Below are 25025 nucleotides of genomic sequence, written 5' to 3' on the forward strand. Positions count from 1 at the left end.
AATTTTCTCAGTGGTTTTGTTTTTCTCTTCCTGTTCTGGAATTCCAGTGACACGTAAGTTATTCCTTTTGATGGTATCCCACATGAACCTTAGGCTTTCTTCATTTTGTTTTGATTTTTTTTCTGATTGATCCCTTTCAAAGAAGAATTCAGGTATTTGTCTTCAGTCTCATTAGTTCTGTCTTCCGTCACATCAGTTCTGCTCCTTTGCCCTTCCAATGTGTTATCTGACAATTTAGTATTAATCTTCTGGATTTCTGTCTGTAGATTTAGAATCATTTCTAATTTTTCCATTTATTTTGTCATTTTGTTCTTGTATTTTCTTCAAAATTCTTCTAGGGTTTTTTCTGTGTTTTCTTTGGTCTGTCTCTTAATCCTTTGAAGATACCTAAATATAATTCTTTTGAATTCCTTATTGGAGAGCTCCAATGTTGCTTCTTCCTCAGGGATGTGTTCTGGGTCTGTATCCTGCTCTGTTTCTACCACTTTATCTTGCTTCTTTGTGTGGACTGTGATGGTCTGTTGTCTCTGAGTCATTGTTGCATTGTTGTATTTAGATTTCTGTTAACTGTTTGTGAAGAGCAGTCAAGGGTGATTCAGGCTCTTCTTGGTGGTTTTTTATCGTTGGCCCGTTGGTGGAGAAGGAGGTAGTGGCTTTTGTTCAGTAAGTGAAGTTGCAGGAGCTGTGGGTGTAGTTGTGTCTTATGGGGACTGTTGTTGTCTCCCACTTAGTTAGACACAATACAACTGAATAACCATCAAAAAAACTTTTCAGTCTTGCAGGTCCAGAGTGACCCTGGGGTTGCTGAAAAGCAGAATGTGTTCTTAAGCCCCAGGAATCTGCAAGTGTGATGTCTCTTTAAATATCCAAAATAGTCAAGCTGCTTTTAAACCTTCAAAATGGCGGTGACCTCCAGACTGGCAAAAGTCCACAGCTCAGCCTGCCTTTCTCTTCACCTTTTCCGTTTATTCCCCAGCCACCAGAGCAGTCCTCTGTGCAGTCCTTGGCTAGCAGGGCTGATTTTTAGATTAAGTCTTAGATCCTGCCAGCACTTGGGACTCTCCAAGCTGTCTGTGTCGTCAGGATTGCTCAGGATTGCTGCCAGACTGCAGGTCTGTATGTCTCTTTTTTTGGTGTTTTCATGCAAATTCTCCTGCTAGTTGGAGGTTAGTCTACTTCTGTATCATTCCCTTCAAGGTTCAGGGTCCAGGCTTATCCTCTGTATCTGTGTTAATTGGTTCCCCTTTTCTTTGTTGAAGAGGGTCTGCACAGTCTGTCTGCCTATTTCGCCATCTTACCGGAACTCCATGTTTTCATTCTTGTGAACTTGCTTTAGTCTTCACAGATAATGCTAAGTTTCTTCTCGAAAGACTTTTCCGTGTCTTTGCCCACGAACAGTGTATGCTGTTGCCTATGTGACTGGATAAGAAAAATATACACAAAGACCACGATTCCTTTGTTTTAGGTATTTTTCCTGTTTGTAAAATACTCTTGCAGAGATGTTGGACCACATAGAAAGCCGTGAACAGAGCTAAGCACTGGGAACACAGTAGCCTTCTCGTGTAGTTCTTCAACATTTGGCAGGTATTGCAGTGTGCACATGCTGTGCTGACCCTCGTGCTCTTCAGTCCAGTGTTTCCATCCTGTTTTAGCACTGGTGCTGACCCTGGGTTGGCTGGCCGTGTTAACATTCCTCCTGTGGCTGCATTTCTGTCTTCATGGGCCATCCAGTGGAATGCTTTCACTTTGGCCAAGAGCATTCCGATGAACACCTTGATGAGTTTTGTTGAGTATTTGGATTCTTTTCTCTCAGGATCAGTCCTCAAACAGGTTAAGCATAGGATAGACATTTGATGATTCCTGACAGGGCTGTGTGGCTCTGAAAAGGGGGCCACCCCTAAGACATGCACTAGGGCTCAGCTGACCTTGCTGAAAATGTTTGCTGAGCAGGCGGTTTACACATGTGCTTTAGGTGCTGTCTTGCTGAGTCCTTGCCACGCTCTTAGGGTAATCTTTTTTTTTTTTCATTGTGGTGACTCGTTTTTGAAACTTCCCCACACCCTTGGGCTTTCAGAAGTTGGCAGCAGCATGTGATATGTTAACAGGGTAATGAGGAACCACCAGATAGTGCATTTGGCCAGGGTTCAGGGGCTTGTAGGGCCCAGTCCCAGGGCCAGGCCTGGCCGTGTGGCTGCCAGCGCTCAGAGTAGGAGGGAGGATCTCAGTCTCACCAGCCTCTTGTGTCAGCCTTGGTGGTGGTGGTGGTAGTGGTGGTGGTTGTTATGTGACGTCGAGTCGGACCCGACTCATAGCGACCCCTCCTTGGGTTTCCGAGGCAGTATCACTACAGAAGTAGATTACCCCATCTTCCTTCCGAGGAGTGGCTGGTGGGTTTGAACTGCCCGCCTTCTGGTTAGCAGTCAAGTGCCTTAGCCACTATGCTACCAGAGCTCCCTTGTTGGTGGTGGGAGGGTCTGAGTCACAGTGTCTGTTGAGCAGAGTCAGAAAGACCCTTCATGTCTCTATACTCATGAAAATGGTGCCAGTTGTGTAGTCGGCCAAGATAAAACCTAAAACCTTGCTGTCCCACTGATGGCGGTTCACAGTGACCCTGTAGGGTAGCACCTGCCCATTGGGTTTACAAGACTATTTAATGTTTTCAGAAACAGACTACCACTTCTTTATCCCATGGAGTGTCTGGTGGGTTTGAACCACTAACTTTTTGGTTAGCAGATGAGTGTTTACCATTGCCCCATCAGTATTCTTAAGTCAGGATACTTTATTTGCTGTTTTTCAAAAGACCTTTTCATGATCAGTGTAGCATGTCATTGCCATCTTAATTCTCACAGCAGCACTGAGCAGGGAGTGCATTTCGTTTACAGCCACAGCACAGGGACGCTGGGACGTTGCTTGGTATTTCCAAAGTTGCACGGCTGTTCACTGGCAGAGCCAGACCCGACCCTGTCCTGTCTGTACTGCCCCACTTACTGGGCCATTTAATCCTCAGAGCAACACTGCTGGGTAGGAACTGGGTGACCTGTGATTTAGCTTGGGGCATGTGGGCTGAGGGGGCCAGGCCAGAGAGCTTGGCAGCAGGGGAGCTGGTGGGATCTGTGCTGGCCCAACTCCCAGCTCACCTTGCAGTCCGCTCCTGAGGCGTTTCCTCCTTGCCCCTTGCCCTCACAGGGTTGGCTGGTGGTTAAACAGTTGGAATTACTGACTTCTACTTGTCAGTAGGCAAAGCTTAGCTTTTATTTCGGAGTTTGAAAATGATGTTTACAAAAGATGACCTTGTAAGCTACACGTGAAACACTTGATGTGTGTTTTTCACTTCAGGGATCAGAATAAATACAAAGATGCTGCCAATCTTCTGAACGATGCATTGGCCATCCGTGAGAAGACCCTGGGCAAAGACCACCCTGCGGTTCGTATGTCTGCTGCTGTTACCCCTGTCCTGTTTGGTTTCCCTGGGATGCTTTTCACCCAACTCATAGGAATGTTAAACCCTCCAGGGAAGGTTTAAGAGCTGCTTTCTCACGGGCTGCAGGTAGGAGGTCTTCACTCACATACGCTGATGGTAAGTGGTCGTGTGGGGACTCTGACGGTCAGCTCACGCCAGCATACACTTCATCTGTCTACGACCACTGCCCCAAAACCCTCACGTACCTGTTTTTGATCCTAAATCAAATCGCATGTACTATAAATTTTTTGCAAAAGAATTTGTGCTGACGTTTTATTAAAATCTGGTCAGATTTTTCATGCTGATCCAAGTCGTGGTTGGCTTTGTAGCTTCCAGTGAAATGAAATAAAAATCAAGGCCGTGCTCTGGACGCTGATTTCTGTCATTCTCACTCCGGCACGGTAGCTGTCTCTGATCTGTCTGCGTCCCTGTGGGGTACTCTTCTGCTCCTACCCGAGGTTGTGTTCTCTCTCCAGTCACGAGTGCTGCCCTGTACTGAATGTTGTCCATGCTCTGTGTGTTGCTAGGTCGGCCCTTCTGAATAGCCTTCTGGTCTCCACAGGTGGCGGCGACTCTCAATAACCTTGCCGTGCTCTACGGTAAAAGAGGGAAGTACAAGGAGGCAGAGCCGCTGTGCAAGAGGGCTCTGGAGATCAGAGAGAAGGTGGGTGCCAGCAGGACCACGCTTCCTGCTCATACTGACTGTTAGGCTTTGAGAAACGGCCTCTGTGACCTGTTGTTACTGACCATCTGTGGGCAGGCAGCCCACAGAACCAAGCCTGATTGGCTGCACAAGTGGCTGACTGAGGTCCTTCCGGGAGGGCTGGCTGTTCACAGTACGGAGACCTGAGCCCCATGTGGCCAGGAAACATTTCATCTGACAATGGGGCAAGCAGGTGGTTGTCAGTAAGAAAACACGACAGTATACAAGTGTGTTTGCAGAATATGCTTTGTGAACTTAAAAATGAAATCACTCTTTCCAGAGGTGATGACTTCACTGCGTTTGCAGGCACATCGTAAGGTGATATTTTTCCATATTCAGCATAACGCTTTGTCAGTTATGCGCTTGCTGCTGTTAATGGAGGTTGTGGAAAGGGGTCTGGAATTAGGGGTATTCCTGGATATTTAACACCGTCTTCTGCAGTTTGTGGAATTAGGTTTTGAAAAAGCGATTGAGGCTTTCAGCAGTGCTCTGTACAGGGTGGCATGGTTATTGGGCCAGGAGTCTGCAGTCCGAGCTCTGTTTCTTTCTGGGACAGGCCCCTCCCTGGCGTTTTTGTCCTTTATCAGGGTAATGGATACCTAGAGACAGGCGCTAAATTTTGAGCTATGTGGCAAGGGAGTGGGGGAGGATTGTAAGAGGGGCTTGCTTGTGGATCACGCAGCTTGAGGGTGTCGTGCGGTCATCTCCTGGCACTGCTGCCTTGAGATGGCGGCAGTGTGGCTGTGAGGCGGACTGGCTGCCTGGCAGTGAGTGGTTTTTTGGTTAGTTGGGGTCACAGGGAGACACGCACATGTCAAGTGGAAGGACTGTGAAGTGTCACTGATGGTCCTCCACGTCCATTTGTTTGCTGTCATTCTTTCTCTTGGCAAGCCCTGCCTGAGGACTTTAGCCACTGATTAATGGAAACCCAGTCAGGCCTGAGGAGGGCCCGGTGCTGGGAGAGACCAGGGCCTGTGGGGCTGTGAGTGGCTCCAGAGGACGGTAGGGGCTGGGAGAGGTGGGGATAGGCCGCCCTGGGCACAGACTGAGGGAGTGACATGCTGTGGAGTCTGAAGGTGGGATGTCCTAGTTGGGCTTCCATCTGAGTGCCATCCCCTTTCTGGATGTGGAGGTTACAGTGGGGAGGACAACAGCCTCACATCGTAACGGGTGGGGTCATGCGATAGTCCACTAAACATGCAGAAAAAGAACATAATTCCAGGTAGTAAGTCTTGCAGGTGACTGCCAGCTGGGGAGGCCACTGGGTGGGGGTGAGGTGAAGGCAGGTCCCCTCTGAGAGATGACCTTTGACCACAGAACTGAGGGGCAGAGCATTCCTGGCTTCTGGGGCAGCAGATGGTGCAGCTGGGAATGAGACGGAGCAAGAACATGGGATGAGGGTCCCATCGTGAAGGGACAGTGAGGGCTGAGTGAAGTTTCAACTTTACTTTGGAGGCTTGTGCTCAGGAACTTGTTAACCCTCCAGTAGTTATGAGGTTTTAGAGGCAGAAAACCAAAACCAAAACAGAAAACCCCACTGTCACACGGAGTTCCACCTCATGGTGCCCCTAGAGGGCAGAGCAGAACTGCCTTACGGGGTTTCCGAAGCTGTCAGTCCTTACAGAAGCAGACTGCCTCATCTTTCTCCTGAGGACCAGCTGGCAGATTTGAACCGCAGACCTTCTGGTTTGCAGCCGAAGGCTTTAAGCACTGTGCCACCAGAACCCCTAGGGTCAGGAAGGTCTGGGTTTAAGTCTGGGGTCTTCTGGAGCGTGGCAATCAAATTAACATGGCCTTCCTCATTTTCAGAGTATGTGCGATGCTGTTCCCTGCCTGGTAGGCTTGTTGGTCAGTTAGTGAGTTAAAACACTAGAGTGTTGGCATCTCCCAGCCCCAGTCAGGGGCTACTCCGTGCTGGCTGACGTGGGCTCTTACTGTTCCCTGGTGGGGCCAGCACAGGACGGTAAGGCTGGCGTGTGGCAGCGTCACCGCTGTGTCGGGAAACTCCTCTTGCAGAGGGTGGGAGTCGATTGGACACAGTGAAGGCAGCAGATGTTTGACTTCCCCGTTTTCACCCCCAGGTCCTAGGCAAGGACCACCCAGATGTGGCAAAGCAGCTGAACAACCTGGCCTTGCTGTGCCAGAACCAGGGCAAGTACGAGGAGGTGGAGTATTACTACCAGCGCGCCCTCGAGATCTACCAGACCAAGCTGGGGCCTGACGACCCCAACGTGGCCAAGACAAAGAACAACCTGGTGGGTTGGCAGGAGACCAGCTGCCAAGCACGTGCTGGCTGCCAGCGTCGCTGTCCCCTGTCCTGTAACCTGGGCACACGGTGTCTGCTTGCTGTGTAGACCAGAGATGCTAACTGCTGTCTGTCTTTCCTTTTGAGGCCTCCTGCTATCTGAAGCAAGGGAAGTTCAAACAAGCAGAAACGCTATACAAGGAGATTCTCACGCGTGCACACGAGAGGGAGTTTGGTTCTGTAGACGGTAAGAAGCACCCTCCTGTTAGGCTCGTGTGCACTGGGTGTGCCTTAAAGCAGTGACTCCAGCTGAACGAGGCTGCACTGTTTGCAGGCCGATCGTGATTTCAGTTTCAGGGAGAGTTTTCTAAAAATGCTTGGAAGTGTTAGCACGCCCTTCACTGCCTGTTCACTGGTTTACTCCTCCATTCACCCCTTGAACACTCCTGTGCCATGTGGCTCCCTGGGTGCACTGATGGCCCACCCATGGCAGAGGTGTGCCTGGCACTCCTTGACAGGGTGCTGCCTCCCTCTGCCCGGCTCCCACCATGTCCACTCCCTTCCTCTGCAGTGAGAACCCAAACTCCATGTTGCCTTCGAGGCACGACCTAGGTGCCCTAAAGCCAGAAAACTGCCTCGGAGCCAGCCATGCTGCTAGAGTTGTTCTTTAACTCGCCAGTGTGTGCTCCCGGGACCTGCAGTGTGGTCACCACTCCTTGGGAACCGGTCCGGAGTACACACTCAGTCCAGCCTAAACCTACTGGCTGTTGTACCCTCTTCAGGAGCCCAGACTGTGCCTCTTTTTTGTAGTCCTTCAGGTGCTGGAAGTGGAATAGATGCTTCATGGGGTTTGAATGGCTTGCTGAGTTCCGTTCCACCTGGAGGTCAGAACAGGGCTCTCGTCACTTTGGTGCAGGAGACCAGGGTCCATCAGGTGCTGAGTTCAGAGGCATCTTTGGGGACTCAGGCTTTCTTTATTGCATACAGAAATCACTTTTGGTTTTGGATGGACCCTTTTTGGACGGACCCATTTTTTATTCATGATTGCCTCTTCGTAAGTGGAGCTGTGTGTCTCTGGCTTCAGGTTCACCATCCTGAGGTGTAGTCTGCTTGGGTGGCAGGGTTAACACACTGGTTTACAGGAGGGCTCCACATGTAGGGAGATGCTACCCATTATCTGACTGCAGAGCTGTGCTGGGTTTGGAATGTCCAGGCCACCTGCTGGTGCCACTGCTCAGAAATGATGATTGGGGGGTGCTTCCCTATAAGGTGCTGGCTGCTTCCTGGTGAAGCTGTGGCCCCAGGACAAGATCACTGGGTTCTGGTTAGAAGCAGTGTCTCTCTCCTGGATTTCTCCTTCAAGAAGCATTAGAGCGGAGACCAGCAGGGCCTTGTTCCCCCTCAGGGAAGATGCACTGGGTCCCTCTGGACCTTCACTGTCATACGGGCCCCATGACACTTGTAGGGCAGGGATTCAAATCGGTGGCCTGCAGTGTCTCGGGAGTTGAGCTTTGTTAATGGTGCACACACAAGCATTCTAGCAGCACAACGGTTTCGGGGGCTGCCACTAAGCGTGCAGTAAATAGCAGTGTGAGGAAGTGTTCCCTCTTTTGAAAACAGTATCCCACACTAGCCTCACTCTTCTCCTGTGCAATGCCATTGGCATGACCCTCATTGTTTGTGATCCACTCACATACTGGGCCCTAAGATGAACTGTTGAACCTGCTACCTTACTTAAGCTCACAGCAGCTTGGTGGGGTGGATCAGTCATCACCCCATTTTAGAAGCAAGGAATTTTACAGTCTGCAATTTTGCAGCTAATGGTGGGACTGGGATCGGTCCCTGGCTATTTCCCTTCAGCGCCTGTGACAGATCCTCAGGGTAGGAATGTGATATCACTGTAGCGCCATCACCAAGTAGTAGCCTCTTGGCATTTTTGCCTTTCCTTCCTTCTGTGCCTGTTGATCTAGATGATGGAGCCTGGACTTACGTGTGGTCATGATGCTGACTGTTGACTTACATGATGGAGATCAGATGTACGTGTGGTCACACTTGCTGCCTGTTGACTTAGATGATGGAGCCTGGACCTGTGTGTGGTCACGCTGCTGCCTGTTGACTTAGATGGTGGAGCCTGGACCCATGTGTGGTCATGCTGATGCCTGTTGGCTTAGATGACGGATCCTGGACCTACGTGTGGTCATACTACTACCTTTTGACTTAGGTGATGAGCCAGGACCTATATGTGTTCACGCTGCTGCCTGTTGACTCAGATGATGGAGCTTGGACCTACGTGCGGTCCCGCTGCTGCCTGTTGGCTTAGATACAGAGACTGGACCTACATGTGGTCACACTGATGCCTGTTGGCTTAGGTGATGGAACCTGTACCTATGTGTGGTCATGCTACCGCCTGTTGACTTAGATATGGAGACTGGATGTATGTGTGGTCACGTTGTTGCCTGTTGACTTAGATGATGGAAACTGGACCTACGTGTGGTCATGATGCTACCTATTGACTTAGATGACAGAGCCTGGACTTGTGTGTAGTCACACTGCTGCCTGTTGGCTTAGATATGGAGACTGGACCTTTGTGTGGTCACACTGCTGCCTGTTGGCTTAGATGATGGAGATCAGATGTACACATGGTCACACATGCCTGTTGACTTAGATGGTGGAGCCTGGACCTGTGTGTGGTCATGCTGCTGCCTGTTGGCTTAGATATGGAGACTGGACTTTTATGTGGTCACACATGCTGCCTGTTTGCTTAGATGATGGAGACTGGACCTATGTGTGGTCACGCTGCTGCCTGTTGACTTAGATGATGGAGATCAGATGTACGTGTTGTCACACTTGCCTGTTGCCTTAGATGGTGGAGCCTGGACCTATGTGTGGTCATGCTGCTGCCTGTTGGTTTAGATATGGAGACTGGACCTTTATGTGGTCATATATGCTACCTGTTGGCTTAGATGATGGAGATCAGATGTACGTGTGGTCACACTTGCTGCCTGTTGACTTAGATGATGGAGCCTGGACCTGTGTGTGGTCACACATGCTGCCTGTTGACTTAGATGATGGAGACTGGACCTACGTGTGGCCACACTATTGCCTGTTGACTTAGATGATGGGGACTGGACCTATGTGTGGCTACACTGCTGCCTATTGACTCAGATGATGGAGCCTGGACCTACGTGTGGCCACACTATTGCCTGTTGACTTAGATGATGGGGACTGGACCTACGTGTGGCCACACTATTGCCTGTTGACTCAGATGATGGGGACTGGACCTATGTGTGGCCACACTGCTGCCTGTGGCTTAGATACGGAGCTTGGATCTGTGTGTGGCCATGCTGCTCCCTGTTGCCCTGTAGTAATCTCAGTCTTTGGGATGAGCAGTTTACCTTCATTACTGGTTTGTATCTTTTCACTTTCTTCCTCCAACATCTTATAACTTACTGTTCACTGCTGGGTGCCTCAGATTCTAAACACTGGCAGGCATCATTGAGGAGTCCAGATTACAAAGTACCTCATAGGAGTCTTGGCCCTTGTCAGTGGTGAGCTGTTGCTTCCCCCCAGCTGGGTGTGTGTGCACTTCTGCATGTGATAGTCACGGTGAGCCATGAGTGGCTGTCTCACCCTGTCCTTGTAGTCCAGCTCTGTCTCCCAGAGGCATTCTCCTCCAGTGCAGACTTTGTCTCTTCAGGTTGTGAGGTGGAATGGTTAAGAGGCCTCAGATGAAAATAAGACACATACCCTGCAGTCATGAATGGTGGCAGCTCCTGCCCTACTCGGTGGGCTCTGGTGCTCTCTTTCCTAAGGTGTCCTTTTCCTTCCCTAGATGAGAATAAACCCATTTGGATGCATGCTGAAGAAAGAGAGGAGTGCAAAGTAAGTCCTGTCCCGGGAGATTCCACAGTCAGATAGACTCTGCTGAGAATCATGACTTATTTGAAATTATGTTTTCTAATTTAGGGAAAGCAGAAGGATGGGACGTCTTTTGGCGAGTACGGTGGCTGGTATAAAGCTTGCAAAGTTGACAGGTGCGTCTTTTCACCTAAGGACAGGGCAGCCGGTGGGCGACCCCCCTCACAGCGTTGCCATTCGCCTGCACCCACATCTGCCTGCTTTGAGAACCCCTGACTGGTCAGAACTGCAGTAACTGGGCACTGAGATTGTTGTACACTACCCACTGTCATGGAAGGGGATCCACCCAGTAAGATCATTCAGTTAAGGGTAACTGCCTAGTTGAAAACCAAGGTGATGCAGAACATGGACAGATACATAAATAAGAGCAGGGCCTAAGGGAGCCTCCAGCAGACTCATGGGAAAACACACAGGCCTGCAAGGGCCGGGGCTCCACGATCACTGTTCTCACGGCATGCTGAAGACACCAGCACGCGCGCTCCACATACCCCACTGTGCTGACAGCTCCCAGGCTCTGTGTTCTGCTGCGTGGGTTGCTCTTTCCACGTGCTATACCTCCCCTGCTTGTGTGTCCGTGTCCCCCTTCTGGGGAATGCTGTGCCCCCATGTGTCCCTGTTCCTGCTCCCAGTGCACACTGTGTCCCCACGTGTCTGTGTCCCTACTCTCAGTGCACGCTGTGCCCCGACGTGTCCCTGTCCCCACTCCCAGTGCACGCTGTGCCCCGACGTGTCCCTGCCCCCACTCCCAGTGCAGGCTGTGACCTCACATGTCCCTGTCCCCACTGCCAGTGCAGCACTTCCCCTTTTGCTGTCCCACCCTGACTTTGCTTTTCCTGGGGTCTGGCTCAGCAGCCCCGTGTTCTGGGAAACTTCTGAGAATAAGGACCCTTGTCTGGGCCCCTCGTCTCTCTGGATAAGTTACATTTATGTTTCACTCCTTCCCACTTGCTGAAATCGCCTCAGGGGCTTATTTCTGTAGGAAAGTGTCTGTCGTTAGTAAGAGGGCAAATGTCAAAGGGTGTATCCCTGCTGTGAGGTCAGATGTCTAGGAGACGTTGTCTCAGGTCCTGACACACTGAGGTCTGCTCTGCCTCAGTGTCCACGTTTTGTACCGGGACCTGTGGACCAGATCCGATTTCCAGATTTAAGCCCTGTTATTCTGAAGCCAAAGCTTGTGATCAGGAGTAGGTGAGTTTCAGGTGTGATGGTAGGCAGTTACATGGTGTGCTTTCATGTAACTGGAATAGCTAGTTCACAGTTTCTCACAGTCTCGAATGAACAAGGTAAACAGAGAAAATGAGAAAAGAAAGAAGCAGTGTGTTTCACCACAGGCGGCTTTGAGGATGTGTCACTGTCCCCTAGGAATTGTTTGTAGACAGCCCAGTTGGCTGCAGAGCACAGCCATCTAGATGTACACAGCTGAGGGGCACAGATGAGCATTGTGGCCATACGCACCTGACATGTCGCTGTCCCCCTACACTTGTCGTAGACTGCCCTGTGGGCCACGGAGCACAGCCGTCCGTCCTCAGCTGAGGGACACAGATGAGGCAGTGTGGCCATACGCACCTGACACGTCGCTGTCCCCCTGGACTTGTCATAGACTGCCCTGTGGGCCATGGAGCATAGCTGTCTGTCCTCAGCTGAGGGGCACAGACGAGGCAGTGTGGCCACAAGTAGCTGACATACTGCCATCCCCTGGACTTGTCGTAGACTGGCCCGTGGGCCATGGAGCACAGCTGTCTGTCCTCGGTGCACAGTCGTTTCCTCTGGATGTGACGTGCTCATTCTGTGACCTCAGTTTCACTGAGATGCTGCTTTGCTCTGCTCTGCCTCTTGGCGTCTGGGCTTGAGGCAGCGTGGAAGACACGGTGTGTCTGTCCTCAGTGCTGCACCCTCCAGGAGCCGCTACCTCCAGGGCTCACACACAGTGTCTGCGGAGGGTGCCCAGTGGGCTGTGGGGCTGCAGAGACTGGGGGGCAGGCTTCCCCAGGACATACAATACAGTGTGAGCTTTGTCCTTGGAGCTTTCAAGGGCCTCAAGGTGAATATGAGTTGTCACAGACAACACTGAGAGGAGGGTGCATGAGACGGAGGGCGCGTCTACATTTTACGTGTAAACGTTGCCCTGGAAATCGAAGAGATTTGAACTGTACCCAGGCCTGCTGTGGTCCTCAGGCTGGAGCCCGGGCCTGCCTTTGTCCTCAGGCTGTGTACTGTGGGTGGTGCGGGCTCTCCGACCAAATCTTACAGTCATTCCGTGTATCACATGTGTTTCTTTACAGTCCGACCGTCACGACCACTTTAAAAAACCTCGGTGCTCTCTACCGACGCCAGGGCAAGTTTGAGGCTGCAGAGACCTTGGAGGAAGCTGCTATGAGGTCACGTAAACAGGCAAGTCAGATGCCTCCGTTTGCAGCTTTGTTACCAGCGTTTGGAACAAGGTGTGTGTGTGTGTGTGTGTGTGTGTGTGTGTGTGTGTATTAGGGAGCTCTGATGGCATAGTGGTTGAAGTATTCAGCTGCTATTTGAAAGGTCAGTGGTTCAAACCCACCAGCTGCTTCAGGGAACAGCGATGAGGCGGTCTGCTCCCGTCAAAATTTACACCAACCTTAGGGGGCAGTTGTACTCTGTCCTGCGGGGTTGCTATGAGTTGGAATCAACCCGAGGGCAATAAGGTTTTTTAATCTGTATTTATCACACACATGTTCTGTATCATTAGAACTGAGCGAGAGGAGTGTGTTTTTGCCCAAGTGGAACAGATATAGGCCCTTTGGTGGTTCTCTGGCCACTTTTTGGTTGGGATTTAAACTGCCCATACATACTTCCAGGTTTCTTTATTTCAGAAAAGTCTCCCCCAAGAGTATCAGAGCAGGAAAGCGTTGGAGGGCAGTAGTGAGGCCCCCAGCTCCTGGGGGCAGGGAAGCTTTTTCTCTTCAGCCCCCCATTCTCTCTGGACACTTTGGCGTTTTCCGTCCTCAGATGGTGCAGAGAGCACTGGGTGGGGTTAAGGACCGGAGCCTGGCCTGGTGCTGTGGGGCTGCAGGCCTGAGCCCCGCCCGAGCCTGCACTGCCCCTGTGGCTGGCCTGCCGCGCTGCTTTGAGCCCTGTGGCTGTCACGTGATGCTCTTGCGGCTGGACCAGCGGCTATGAAGTCAGCAGCCTGGCTTTGGACTGAAAGGTCAGCAAGCGTCCATGAGTGACGGAGAGTTTATGAGCAGAATCGGTGCTCCTTCATGGAGATGCCCCCCACGCCTGGCAGTTGTGCTCTGCTGTGTCCGCCACACACTTCACCCACTGTGGCTGTCCAGTGACAGAGAGGCGTCAGGGAGGGAGTTAGCGTTGACTTCAGTGGTGTGGATTAATGTCCCTTTAGCACATAAACTTCTCATGTCTCAGTCTGTACAAGGCCCTGCCATACCCTTGGGAACAACACTTGAAGGGTCCGTGTGGCTCAGGTGGGAATGGGGTGATGGGGCGTGCAACGGGTTCCATGTAACCCAGGTGGGAGTGAGGTGATAACTTGTGTTCTGGTTCCCTAGTGCCACTCTGACAGGAAATATACCACAAATGGGATGGCCTTAATAAACAGGAGTTTATTTTTACAATTTGGAGGCTTTAAGTCCAAGTTCAAGTGCCAGGCTCTAGGGGTGAAAGCCCCTCAACCTTGGGGTCTTGCTCTGCCTCTTGCTCCCAGCCCACTGGAGCTAGAAGCGTTTCTTCACTCAGCTGCTGGCTGCTGAGGCTGAAATACCCAAGGTTGACAAGTAAAAAGGCATAGTCCTGATGTTACCAAACCACATGGCAGGCCATTAACTTAAGTCCACTGTAAGTCCCAAGGTCGGCAGAACATAGCAGGCTGCTGAACAACAACACGGTTACATGCAGGGTCCGCACATGCCATAGGCTAGAGACCATTCCCAAGGCTTCTCCTTATATACAGGAAGCAGACCACATCCCAAAGGCAGCTACTCAGCTGTTTGTGGTAGATCCCACCATGGAGCTGACTGCCAGTCTCCTCATGGGGACTAACTACCACCAGCTGCCCAGCCACTCAACCAGGCCCAGCCAAGTTGACACACAGCCTGAACTACCGCAGCGTTTGCGACATGTTCCCAGTAACCCGGGTGGGAGTGAGGAGACTGGAAGGATGCAGGCTGGGCTGCTGTCAAGCTGTGCCTCTTGCTGCTCACGTGCCTTTCATAAACCAGTGGCTCGTTTTGAAAGCCGCGTCACTGATTTAAAGTCCATGATTCTGCAGCTTGGTAATTATCTTGGAGGTGGAAGTCATCCGAGGACTGAGCATTAGGAATTGAGCACCTGCCCTTCATTTTGTTACAAAACTTGTCAAACATCCAGAACATTTCAAAGAACCGGCAGCATGTTGAGCCCCCAAGTGTGTAGTGTGATTGATCGCCAGCAGCCGAGAAGAGAGCAGACGCTGCCTGAGTAGCGTCGACAGGTAGGTCCTTGTGCGCAGCATCTGCCGGACCGGAGGCGAGTAAGTGGCAACAGCAGCCAGGCCCCCGGAGCTAGGCTCCTGTCCAGCGCACCCGACTCTGCCCCGTGGGTGAGGAACTCGGACATCCCGTCTCGGGGTAATACACTGTTGTTGGGTGCTGTCAGGTTGGTTCTGACTCACAGCGATGTCACGCACGTTGTGAACGAAACCCTGCCTGGTCCTGCGCCGTCCTCACAGTCACTGCTATGTTTGAGTCCGTTGTTGCCGCCACTGTGTCCGTCTGTCTCCTTGAGGGTCTTTTTCACTCACCCTGTACTTTATCGTATGATATCCTTTCCAGGGACTGGTCCAAAGTAGGTGAGGCAAGATGGCACACTATCCTTGCTTCTTTACTTTCTTCAAGACAAGTTTGTTCACTCTTTTGGCAGTCTGTGGTGTTTTCAGTATCATTTGCCAACACCATAATTCAAATGCACCAATTGTTCTTTGGTCTTCCTTATTCATTGTCCAGCTCTCACATGTTTATGGGGTGATTAAAAATACCATTGTTTGGGTCAGGTGCACCTTAGTCCTCAAAGTGACATCTTTGCTTTTCAACACTTTAATGAGGTCTTTTGCAGCAGATCCCAGTAAAATGAAATCCCTGAAAACTTCACTCTTTTTTCCATTTATCATGATGTTGCTTATTGGACCAGTCGTGAGGAGTTTTATTTGCTTGATGTTGAGGTGTAATCCATACTGCAGACTGTAGTCTTTAGTCTTCCTCAGTAAGTGCTTCGAGTCATCTTCACTGTCAGCAGGCAAGGCTGTGTCTTCAGCATATCGCAGGTTGTTAGTAAGTCTTCTTCCAATCCTGATGCCGTGTTGCCTGCTTACAAGGATATAAGGGTTACCTGCCAAACAGCATGTACAGAAGAGAATGGGGGACAGTAGTGAAAAGGGGAAGGTCCTCTGAGGGTGAGGACAGTACTCGGTGCCCCTGCTTGGGTGTGGCCATCTCCTGAGTGTCTGCTTAGACTTGCTGGCGTCAGGGACTAGTCCTCCCACCTGTCCCCACCAGCATGGGTGAAAGTGCTTCATGTTTTGGGTCTCTCAGAGGGCAGTCACCCCTGAGGTGCCCTGTGCCTTCTGTGCTTGGTTGTGGGCATGGTTGTGGGCAGTTAGAGCTTGGCACACCTGTCACCCATAACTTCACACCCACGGACAGGTGGGCATCACCTATCATCCATATGTGTTGGGAGACAGGCCATCAGGCAAATACCATAGTATCTACAGGCCGTCCATATGCAACCCGGTTAAATCCCCATAAGCATAATGTATTTACACTTAAAGGAGCCCCCTGGGCCAAGCCTGAATGCTGTATCCACTGGGTATGGGAAGCCGGCCTCGCTGACATGCTCCTGGGCCAGGCAAAGACTGTGCCAGTAGCCTGGTCAGGACTTTCTGTGTGTCTGGGCACTTGGGGTGGTGTGCATAGGGGTGCAGAAAGGTCACTGTGAGGACTGGGTGGGGAGTGGGCTGTGGGTGCCAGAAGCCTGGTTTGCACCCAGTTGGTGCAACTACTTCTTGGCCGTGGGCAGCCACTGTCACCACTGCCCGGAGCTGGGAGCCCAGAAACACTGGCCTGGCCAGTGCCTGCAGCAGGAACAGAGGGGTGTGAAAGGCTACAGGGCTGCTGGGTAGTAGAATGAGCCAGGAGGAGGTCGAGGAAGAGGCGCTGTGGGGACTGGGGTGTATTCTGGAGCCCTGTCGCTCATTCACTCTGGGAGTGAGGGGTCTTTCAAACCATTTTGGGGAAATGCTAAACAAAATGAGAGTGGCTTTCCCTTCAACCAGCACCAAAACCTTGGCGTGATCCTGGATGTGTGTGCAGCAGGGCACTGCCCGGACGAACCTCAGGTGATGCATGCCTGGGCTGCCCGCTGGAGCCTGTTATTCAAGGCACGTTGTCCTTGCCTTGCCACGTGTCGCGCCCATCCGTCTGCCTGTCGATCCGTTCATTTGTTGAAGAGTTTCTAATAGCGTGTAGGCGGCAGATGCTTCAGCACAGAAGGCATGGACTGGAGTGCGTCGTTCCACGTGCTGTCAGGTCTTTGGTGCACGTTCCCCAGTCTTGCCTGTGTGCATTCCCGTGTCGCCTGGTTTGACCGAGCAGGTGCCGGTGGGGCCTGCAGCCCTCGGTCCCCGTGCACGGCCGCCTTCACTCTGGCGGCCACTGTTCGGGATCTCCCTGCACGGATGAAGGGCTAGTGCTTTGTCCGTGACCTTTGTGCAGACAGATCCAAGCTGACGGTGCCGTTGTCCCCTCCCAGGGTCTTGACACTGCACACAAGCAGAGAGTGGCCGAAGTGCTCAATGACCCTGAGAGCTCAGAGAAGCGGCGCAGCCGGGAGAGCCTCAGTGCGGACGTGGTCAAGTACGAGAGCGGCCCCGACGGCGGCGAGGAAGTGAGTATGAGCGTAGAGTGGAACGGGGTAAGTACAGCCCACGGCCGGCACGGGGCGGGCGTGGGCTCCGCCAGCTCCCCTGCGGCAGCCCCAGCACGGCGGGTACAGCTGCGCTGTGTGGGGCCTGCCCTCTAGGGCCTGTCAGCTGCCCTGCCCTGGGCTCACTCGTGCTTCTAGGAGCCAGGAAGGGGGCTGGCTTCACTGTGAGCACCTACGTGCTGATTGAGGGTCCGGGCTCTTCAGAGTGTAAGCCAGCCCTGGTTTTGTTTCATGTCAGGGTTAGTGTGGTCCATAACTAACATGCTTCTTAACTGACCCGTTTCCATTGCTAACTTCAGTGCTCCTAACTTCACTGACCATCTGTGGCACGTTTTGTTAGGATTTATTAAAGTGCCTTAAAGGAAAATGATGTTTAGGTGGAATTTCTTAATAGCGTTTTGTAAGTAGCATCAGTGCATGCTGTCGGGCGGCATTTTCTCTGGAGGTCCCACCTGGCCTGGAGCTCATACATCCTGAGTGGTGCCCGTGGCTGTCGCTCTTCCTGGGCACCTGCTGCAGCTTTCTGATCAGGACACTGCCTACGTGGCAGTGTGTCCGACCTTCTGAGTGCTGGGTACCGCCCTTGGCTCTCCCCAGTGGGCCTCTGGAGACCACTTTCTAGTGGATGTGTGCACAGGGCTTCCTCAGGGAGGCTGGGGCGCAGGCGCAGCTGGCTGCGGCTCAGGGCCCTGCGCACGTTTTCCGAGGCAGGAGTGGAGTCTGATGCTCACTCTGCGGGTTACTGCCAGGTAGTAGTTTGGGCCTTTCTTAGAATCTCCCTATCGTACTTTTTAAAATCTGTTCATTCCTAAGGATTTTCTTTAGCTGTTACCAGTTTGGTAAGAGTTACTGTCTTAAATAAACATTCTGTAACAGACATTGATGGCCAAAACTTCAGGGAGGGGGTCGGGCTGCCCTTCTCTGGCAGCTTCCTTAGCCTGGGTCTGCTCTGTGCCCAGACCACCAGTCAGCATCTGCCCTAGTGGGCCGTCGTCCACCTGGAAAAGTGCAGTTCTCACGTTGCCCACACCGTCAGAACTGTGCACGGGGCTCCTCCTGGGTCGCTGTCCCTGCACACTTGGCCTTAGGGCAGGCTGAGGAAGGCCATGGGTCGGGACTCGTGAGGGAAGCTCTAGAGGAATTTCTTAGAAGGGTATTCCTGGGTCATAGTCACGTGAGCCACGTGACAGTAAAATGGTCAACAGTCCAGCGTTCTCTCCCTGTCCCAGGGACTGAGAACCAGGGAGGGAGGCCTGTCTGCTTTCACTGTGCTGCTGGCAGATCCCATTGCCTGGGGCCCGGATAGCTGGCTGTGGCATCAGGTCTGGGGGTGTACCTGGCAGCCCTGCAGTGAGGTTACCCCGTGGTGGACGATGCAGCTGCCATCTGCGTCCAGGCTGGGGTCACCTTCCACTGCACGTTCCTTTCTCCCTTGAGGCAGTCCTCCTCCAGGGTGCTTTCCACTCCGTGGCACTTGGTGCTCTGGGAGCCTCACCTTCTCAGACACTCACTACTCTTACATGTGTTACTGTTTTACACTCATACTCAGCTGTGCTCGATTTCACTCACTAGTCCGCGGTGCTCACACTCTGGGATCCTTGTTACCCTATGACGCTCTTGCTGGATTTGCTCACTGCTCTAGGACACCCACAGTGTGGGACACATTACTCGGTTGCATTCATTGCTCTGTGGCACTTATGACTGTCCCTCTCATACACTGGCATCTTGGCTTACTGTATTCCTTTCAGAACTGAGATGTGTTTCTTTTCAGCGCCAACAAGTCGCTCCACAGCTTTGATAAAATCCCTTCTAAATCGTTGGCTTAGGTTTTCTAGCCCAGTGGTCTCTAATGTCCTTGGGGCTGTGGGAGGGACCCTTCCTTCATGTGGAACCTGTGTACAGTGGGCCTGTGGGCCCTGCCTGGGTAAACGGTGAGGGCATTTGAGGCCATTGTCACCACTGGTCACCAGGGTGACCAAGCAGATAGATGCAGGCCACCTTCCCTGCTGCAGGGAGGAGCTGACTAGTCCCTAGATGCTCGAGGGCTCCGAGAAGCCAGCCCTCCACCCTGCCAGCACTTGATGTGAACTGGTTGTTACTGTGCGACAGCATGTGCACACTGAGGGGTTGATCTGGTCCACGTGTACTGAGGTGTGATCACCACACGAGATAAGCCATGTTACTTTGCGGTGGGATGCGGATGCTGGCAGTGTCCCTAGTGCACTGACATGTCCTGCGCAGCCCTCCTGCCCAGTGTTTCTGGGAGCACTCTGCCTCCTGAGAGCACCAGGCCTCTGCAACCCTTCCTTGTGTGCACAGGCTGTTTCAAGAGCCGTGTCATCAAGGTGCAGTGCAGGCAGGAACGTGGGCCCCACACTGGGGTTCACAAGGGAGCACCCCACTCACATTAGTTCACTTTATTCTACTCAGGCTCCACCATAGGCTTCCCTCTCTCTCTTTTTAATACTTTATTTGTTGTTGAAAATAACACACAGCGCACACACACCTGTCCAACACCTTGTCCAGGTATGGTCAGCAGCATGACCCCTTCTTCCACCTCCATGACACCCTCCCCGCCTTTTCTGAGCAGTTCCCTTCCATTAACATAAGCTCACTGTCCCCTCAGGTTCCTTTCAGGTTGTTACCAGCTGGATCCTGTATAAAAACCAAGCCAAACTCACTGCCGTCGAGTCAGATCCGACTCATAGTGACTCCTCCTTGGGTTTCCGAGGTAGTATCACTATGGAAGTAGATTGCCCAACCTTCCTTCCAAGGAATGAGTGGCTGGTGGGCTTGAACCGCCAGTCTTCTGGTTAGCAGTCAAGTGCCTTAGGCACTGTGCCACCCGAGCTCCTGGATCCCGTATGGATAGATCTTAAAAGGAGTGTAGTGCCAGGCAGACATTCTTCACCAGTTTGGCTAAACTAGTATTTGGTTTTAAGACGACTTCAGGGAACATTTTTGGTTGAAGGTTAGAGGTGATCTCAGGCCAGTAGTTTCAGGGCTTCATCTCGTCTTCCTAGTTCCAAGAAGTCTGGGGTCCATGAGAACTTGAAATTCTGTTCTGCATTCTTCCTTTTTTGATCAGGATTCTGCGGAGTCTTTTTTTTTTTTTTTTAATTTTTTTTTTTTATTGTGATTTGGGTGAAAATTTACAGAGAAAATACACTTTCCATACAGCAGATCACATACACTTTGTCTCATGATATTGACCACTATTTAGCACAATGCAACATCTCCTCTCCCACTTCCTCCCGATAGGTACCGCTTCCCTGTGACCATCCCTCCATGCACTCCTACCCCCTGAGCTGTCTCCCTGTGCTTGAGCAGCCCTTCTTTCTCTCTTACTTGTTCTCTCCAAGGAGTGTATCTACCTCAGATAAATGCTCAACTAGTATGCCTGTCTACTGCTTGGCTGGAAGCTACAGGTGTGTGTTCAATTCCAGACCTGAAGGGCAGCTAGGGGCCAGTCTCAGTGGTTCCACCAGGCTCCATCGGGCCAGTAAACCTGTTCCCGGCTTTTTTTTTTTTTTTTCCAAATGATTTTGAGTTTTGTTCCACATTGTTCCCCCTGTCTATCCAGGATCTCCTACTAAGATCCTCTTCCAAGTGGTTGACAGTAGTAGCCGAGCACCATCTATTTCTTCTGGTCTCATAGTCGTATAGGCTGCAGATTGGATGGTGTAACAGTCACTAGGACTGATTGTTTCCATGACTTTTTGGTTTTCTTCATTCTTCTTGGTGCTGTACGAGGAGAGACCCATCGTTGCATCTAGATGGCAGCTTTCTGTGGAGTCTTTGATCAGGACGTTCAGTAATGGCAGCCAGGCTCCAGCCGGTTCCTCTGGTCTTGTAGAGGCATCAGCCACACGTCCCATTTCCTCCTCCTCGCTCTCTTGTTCTGGACAAACAGAGACCAACTGCTGGGCCTTGGATGGCCGCCTGTAGGCTTTTGAGGCCTTAGATTTTCTGATGAGAACATGCTGTTTTGTTTTATATTCAAACTCTGCATCCGGTTTCTGCTTTTTAAAAAGGGCTCTCATGCTCAGAATAGGTTTCAAAAACATCACATAGGATGAAGTACTAAGCTTCTCTATTGGACAGCCCCACCCCTTGCAGGGGTCACGGCGGGGAGCCCCAACTCCAGCAGAGGAGGTGGCAGGGAACCCCCACCCTAGCAGGGGACATGATGGGAGAGCTGACCTCAGCGGGGGAGACAGCAGGGGACCTCTACCCCAGCAGAGGAGATGGCAGGGAGCCTCCACCCCAGCAGAGGCGGTAGGGAAAGCTCCGACCCCATCACGAGAGATGGCAGGGAGCCCCTACCCCAGTAAAGGAGATGGTGGGGAGAGCTGACTCTAGCAGGGGGCACCCCTACCCCAGCAGGGGAGATGGCAGGGAGCCCAGCCCCCACCCCAGCAGAGGCAGTGGGGAGCCAGGGCCGCTTTGACTGAGTGGTAATAACCATCCATAGAAGTTACCAGGGTCGGAGTTTCTCAGAAATAACATGGAAGACAAAGGGACTGTGGTCAGATTTGAGTTGACTAGGTTTGGGGACCAGTCCGCCTGTGTGTCCTGAGTCTGTGTCAGCCAGAATTGAAGCCTACGCTGTCGAAACGTGCGAGATGCAGGGTTGCAGGAGGGTTGAATCATGGACACGTTCTTGGATCTGCTTCTCGGCACAGTAGACACTCTGTTGAGGGGAGTGTGTCACTTCTGCAGACTTAGCCCCTGTCAGGGTGACTCTGAACTGCAGCCTTTTGATCCTGCTGGTAAAACTCTGGGTGTTGTATGCAGGTCAGTCACTTTCCCAGAAAGTCGAGTTCCCCAGCTTCTGTGCACACAGCTCCGTGTCAGGCGTGTGACAGGCTGGGTCATTGTGGGGAGGGACTGTGGGGAGAGGCCCTGGGCGGTGTTTCCATCAGGGGATGGCGTTTACAGCTCTCCGTGAGATGTATACGTGCCCACACACGTGTGGGCACTTATGTGGGCATGTGAACATGTGTGTGACTATGCGAGCATGATAATGTGCCATGATTGCACATGCATGTGACTGTGACCGTTTGAGCGGGATGAAGTGTGTGTGATTGTGTGTATGTGTGCGACCATGCGTGATTGTGTGTGTGAATGTGTGTATGCTTGATTGTGCATGTACATGATTGTGAGCACACATATGTGTGTGTGTGAGAGAGAGGGAGGCAGGAAACATCTCTGATGTCTGTGTGAGATCAGTCTTCTGGGTTCTGCCAAGTTTCCAGAGCAGGATCGGTGACATCCCTGCCCTGTGTGTGGCGCCGAGTCTTGCCGTGAGCAGTGGCGGTTGTGCCCCCCATGGGATTCACAGCCCTTTTCCTGAGCGAGGCAGGAGCCTGCTAAGGTTTTCCTGTCCTCCTACACCCTTGGGGAATTGGTAATGAGTGTTATTTTTCCGTTTAAAGATGAGAAACGTGAAGCTCGGGCTGGTTAACTGAGCCGCGTCCCGTGGTGAGTCCAGCCTGGTGGGCACTGGGCCCCCTGGTGCTCCTTCCGTCCTGCTGTCCCGGAAGTTCGTTTCCTGTTGTGCACTCTGCCCCTGGTGCCTGCTCTGGGTTGCATGGTCACAAGGCAGTGTCCCTTTAGGCTCTCGAAACGCATAGGGTGTTAGGGCTGTTGAGAGTGTGCAGCTACACCTGTGGGTGAGGCAGGCTGCAGACAGGAGGCTCAGCTCACAGGTGCGCTGTCGGGGCAGCCTGGCTTCAGGGCCCCTGTGGGAGGTTCCACCCCAGGTGCTCCCGCAGGCACGAGAACACGGCCTCTGCGGTCAGAGTTGAGGAGCACTGTGCTGTCTGGTGGGCTGTCAGGAGTCGGCCAGCTCAGACTGAGGTCCAGGAGAGGGTCGGTCCCCACTGACAGCAGGAGATGGGAAGGCTGGGTACTGAAGCGATGAGACCCTGCAGACCAGTGGCCTGGCAACTCTGAAGCAGGCAGCGTGTGGGGGGCGTGGGTGCCCTCAGGATGGGCTCACTGGACTCTTCTCTTGTTTCTGTCTGACAGGCCTAGCTGCCTTCTGGTCTCTCGCTGTCTCCTGCGTGACGGCACCGCCTGCAACCTCCCTCCTCTCCTCCCAGTGCTGACTGCCGTGCTTAGCCACCTAGGACTCTGTCAGAACGCTGCTCTGCCACCACCACCCCTCTTGGCGCTGCTGTCCTTTCTGGGGTCCTCGTTTCTGCGTACACTCGTAGCTTCGCCAGAAATGTACTTAGTAGCATACACTGTATTAATAACCCATCAACTGTGGCACGTGGCTTGCGCATTACGAGTGCGTAGCTGTTCACGTGGATACACGGTAGTTGACAACTCCACGAGGCGTTCACATGCGCATGACGGTGACCTGTGACTTGCCGGTGCCGAGCGCCTGACACGTGCTGATGGCTGGCCTCTGGTGTGTAGAGACCACGGCCACGCAGCCCCACTTAGGATCCCTCTGAAGTAGCCTCTATGGTTTAGTCCCTGTGCAATTTCAGCCATTCTGCTTTTCTCTACTAATCTCAGTGTTCAGTGATTGTGATCTGTGTCTTTCTAACTTCTAATAAACTCACTCCGACTGACCAGTGTCTTGGTGTCTGTCTGCTCCGTAGCACTCCTCCTCACCCCCTTCGTGTAGCTCCATGTAGCCCGAGCCAACAAGTTACGGGGTGTCTAACGCGATCCACTCGGAATAAAAGTCTGCACACGTCTGTCTTGCTCTGTGTTTCTGCTTTTTCACATCTGAATATTACCAGATATTTCACGCATTACTGTCTGAATCAATCAAACGAAAGCTGGGCCACTCTTCTTAGCTTGCTTCTTACAAGATGTTTGAAGGCTTTTAGTTATTTGCTAAAAATTAGCATCTTATTTACATTCTGAGCACCTCTGTGATCAGCGTTTAATAAATCGCTCCGTCAGGTGTTTGGAGTGCAAAGTTCCTCTCAGTATTGCATTTTGGTGGGTTTTGTCATATCTGAGTGCTTCAGGTCCCGTCCTGTTCCCTGGACCGGACTCTCATGCTCATGAGGCTTGGAGTTTGATTTTGATGATATTCCCAGAAGCTGCCTTAATTTCTGAGGCTGCTTTAGTGTGTGGCTCTCGTCTCCGACCAGCAGTGTATTTAACTTCTCTCTGGGGCTGGTACACTTTTGTCTCAATGAGCTGCTCTGTCTTCATAGGCTCTCATGGTAATTGGGTCATGTTCAGTGACACCACACTGGGTAGATGCCTGTGGGACGTGCATCACCCTTGGGTCACTGACGTAGGTGGCTGTGCGGGTGCTTGTGGCCCCTGGGACCGCAAGGGCGGCTGCCGTACTTCACGCTTGTTCACGTCTCTTTCAGGACGGCTCTGGATCTTTAAAGCGCAGTGGTTCCTTTAGCAAGCTCCGGGCTTCCATTAGACGCAGCAGCGAGAAGCTGGTTAGGAAACTGAAGGGAGGAAGCTCGCGGGAGAGTGAGCCCAAGAACCCTGGGTAACTATCTCCTCCAGCCTTGCTGCGTCTTGCCTTCACCCCCACCTCTCCCGGACGGTGTGCACAGGTCCCCACCTTGCCCAGACGCTGGACACAGGCCCCCAGCTCACCCGGACGGTGAGCACAAGCCCCCACCTCGCCCAGACGGTGTGCATAGGCCCCCACCTCCTCTGGACGGTGTGCACAGGTTGCACCTCCCCCACACAGTGTGCACAGGCCACACCTCCTGCAGGTGGTGTGCATAGGCCCCCATCTCCCCTGGACGGTATGC

The 25025-nt window shown here is 52.3% G+C and overlaps 1 protein-coding gene across 1 annotated transcript in view; it reads left to right on the forward strand.

Moving 5' to 3' along the window:
* Positions 1-25025, forward strand: part of KLC1 (kinesin light chain 1) — a 50239-nt gene that overhangs the window by 20233 nt on the left and 4981 nt on the right. Inside the window, exons 5-13 of the mRNA XM_007944575.2 lie at positions 3337-3424; positions 4023-4124; positions 6245-6418; positions 6556-6655; positions 10241-10290; positions 10375-10442; positions 12609-12717; positions 17098-17259; positions 24624-24754. Of these exons, the coding sequence (XP_007942766.2) occupies positions 3337-3424; positions 4023-4124; positions 6245-6418; positions 6556-6655; positions 10241-10290; positions 10375-10442; positions 12609-12717; positions 17098-17259; positions 24624-24754 (984 nt within the window). The remainder of the gene's footprint in view (positions 1-3336; positions 3425-4022; positions 4125-6244; positions 6419-6555; positions 6656-10240; positions 10291-10374; positions 10443-12608; positions 12718-17097; positions 17260-24623; positions 24755-25025) is intronic.

Source organism: Orycteropus afer, unplaced genomic scaffold, assembly GCF_000298275.1.
Source record: "Orycteropus afer afer isolate SDZICR_OR568_19922 unplaced genomic scaffold, OryAfe1.0 scaffold00128, whole genome shotgun sequence".
In the NCBI taxonomy this organism is placed as follows: domain Eukaryota; kingdom Metazoa; phylum Chordata; class Mammalia; order Tubulidentata; family Orycteropodidae; genus Orycteropus; species Orycteropus afer.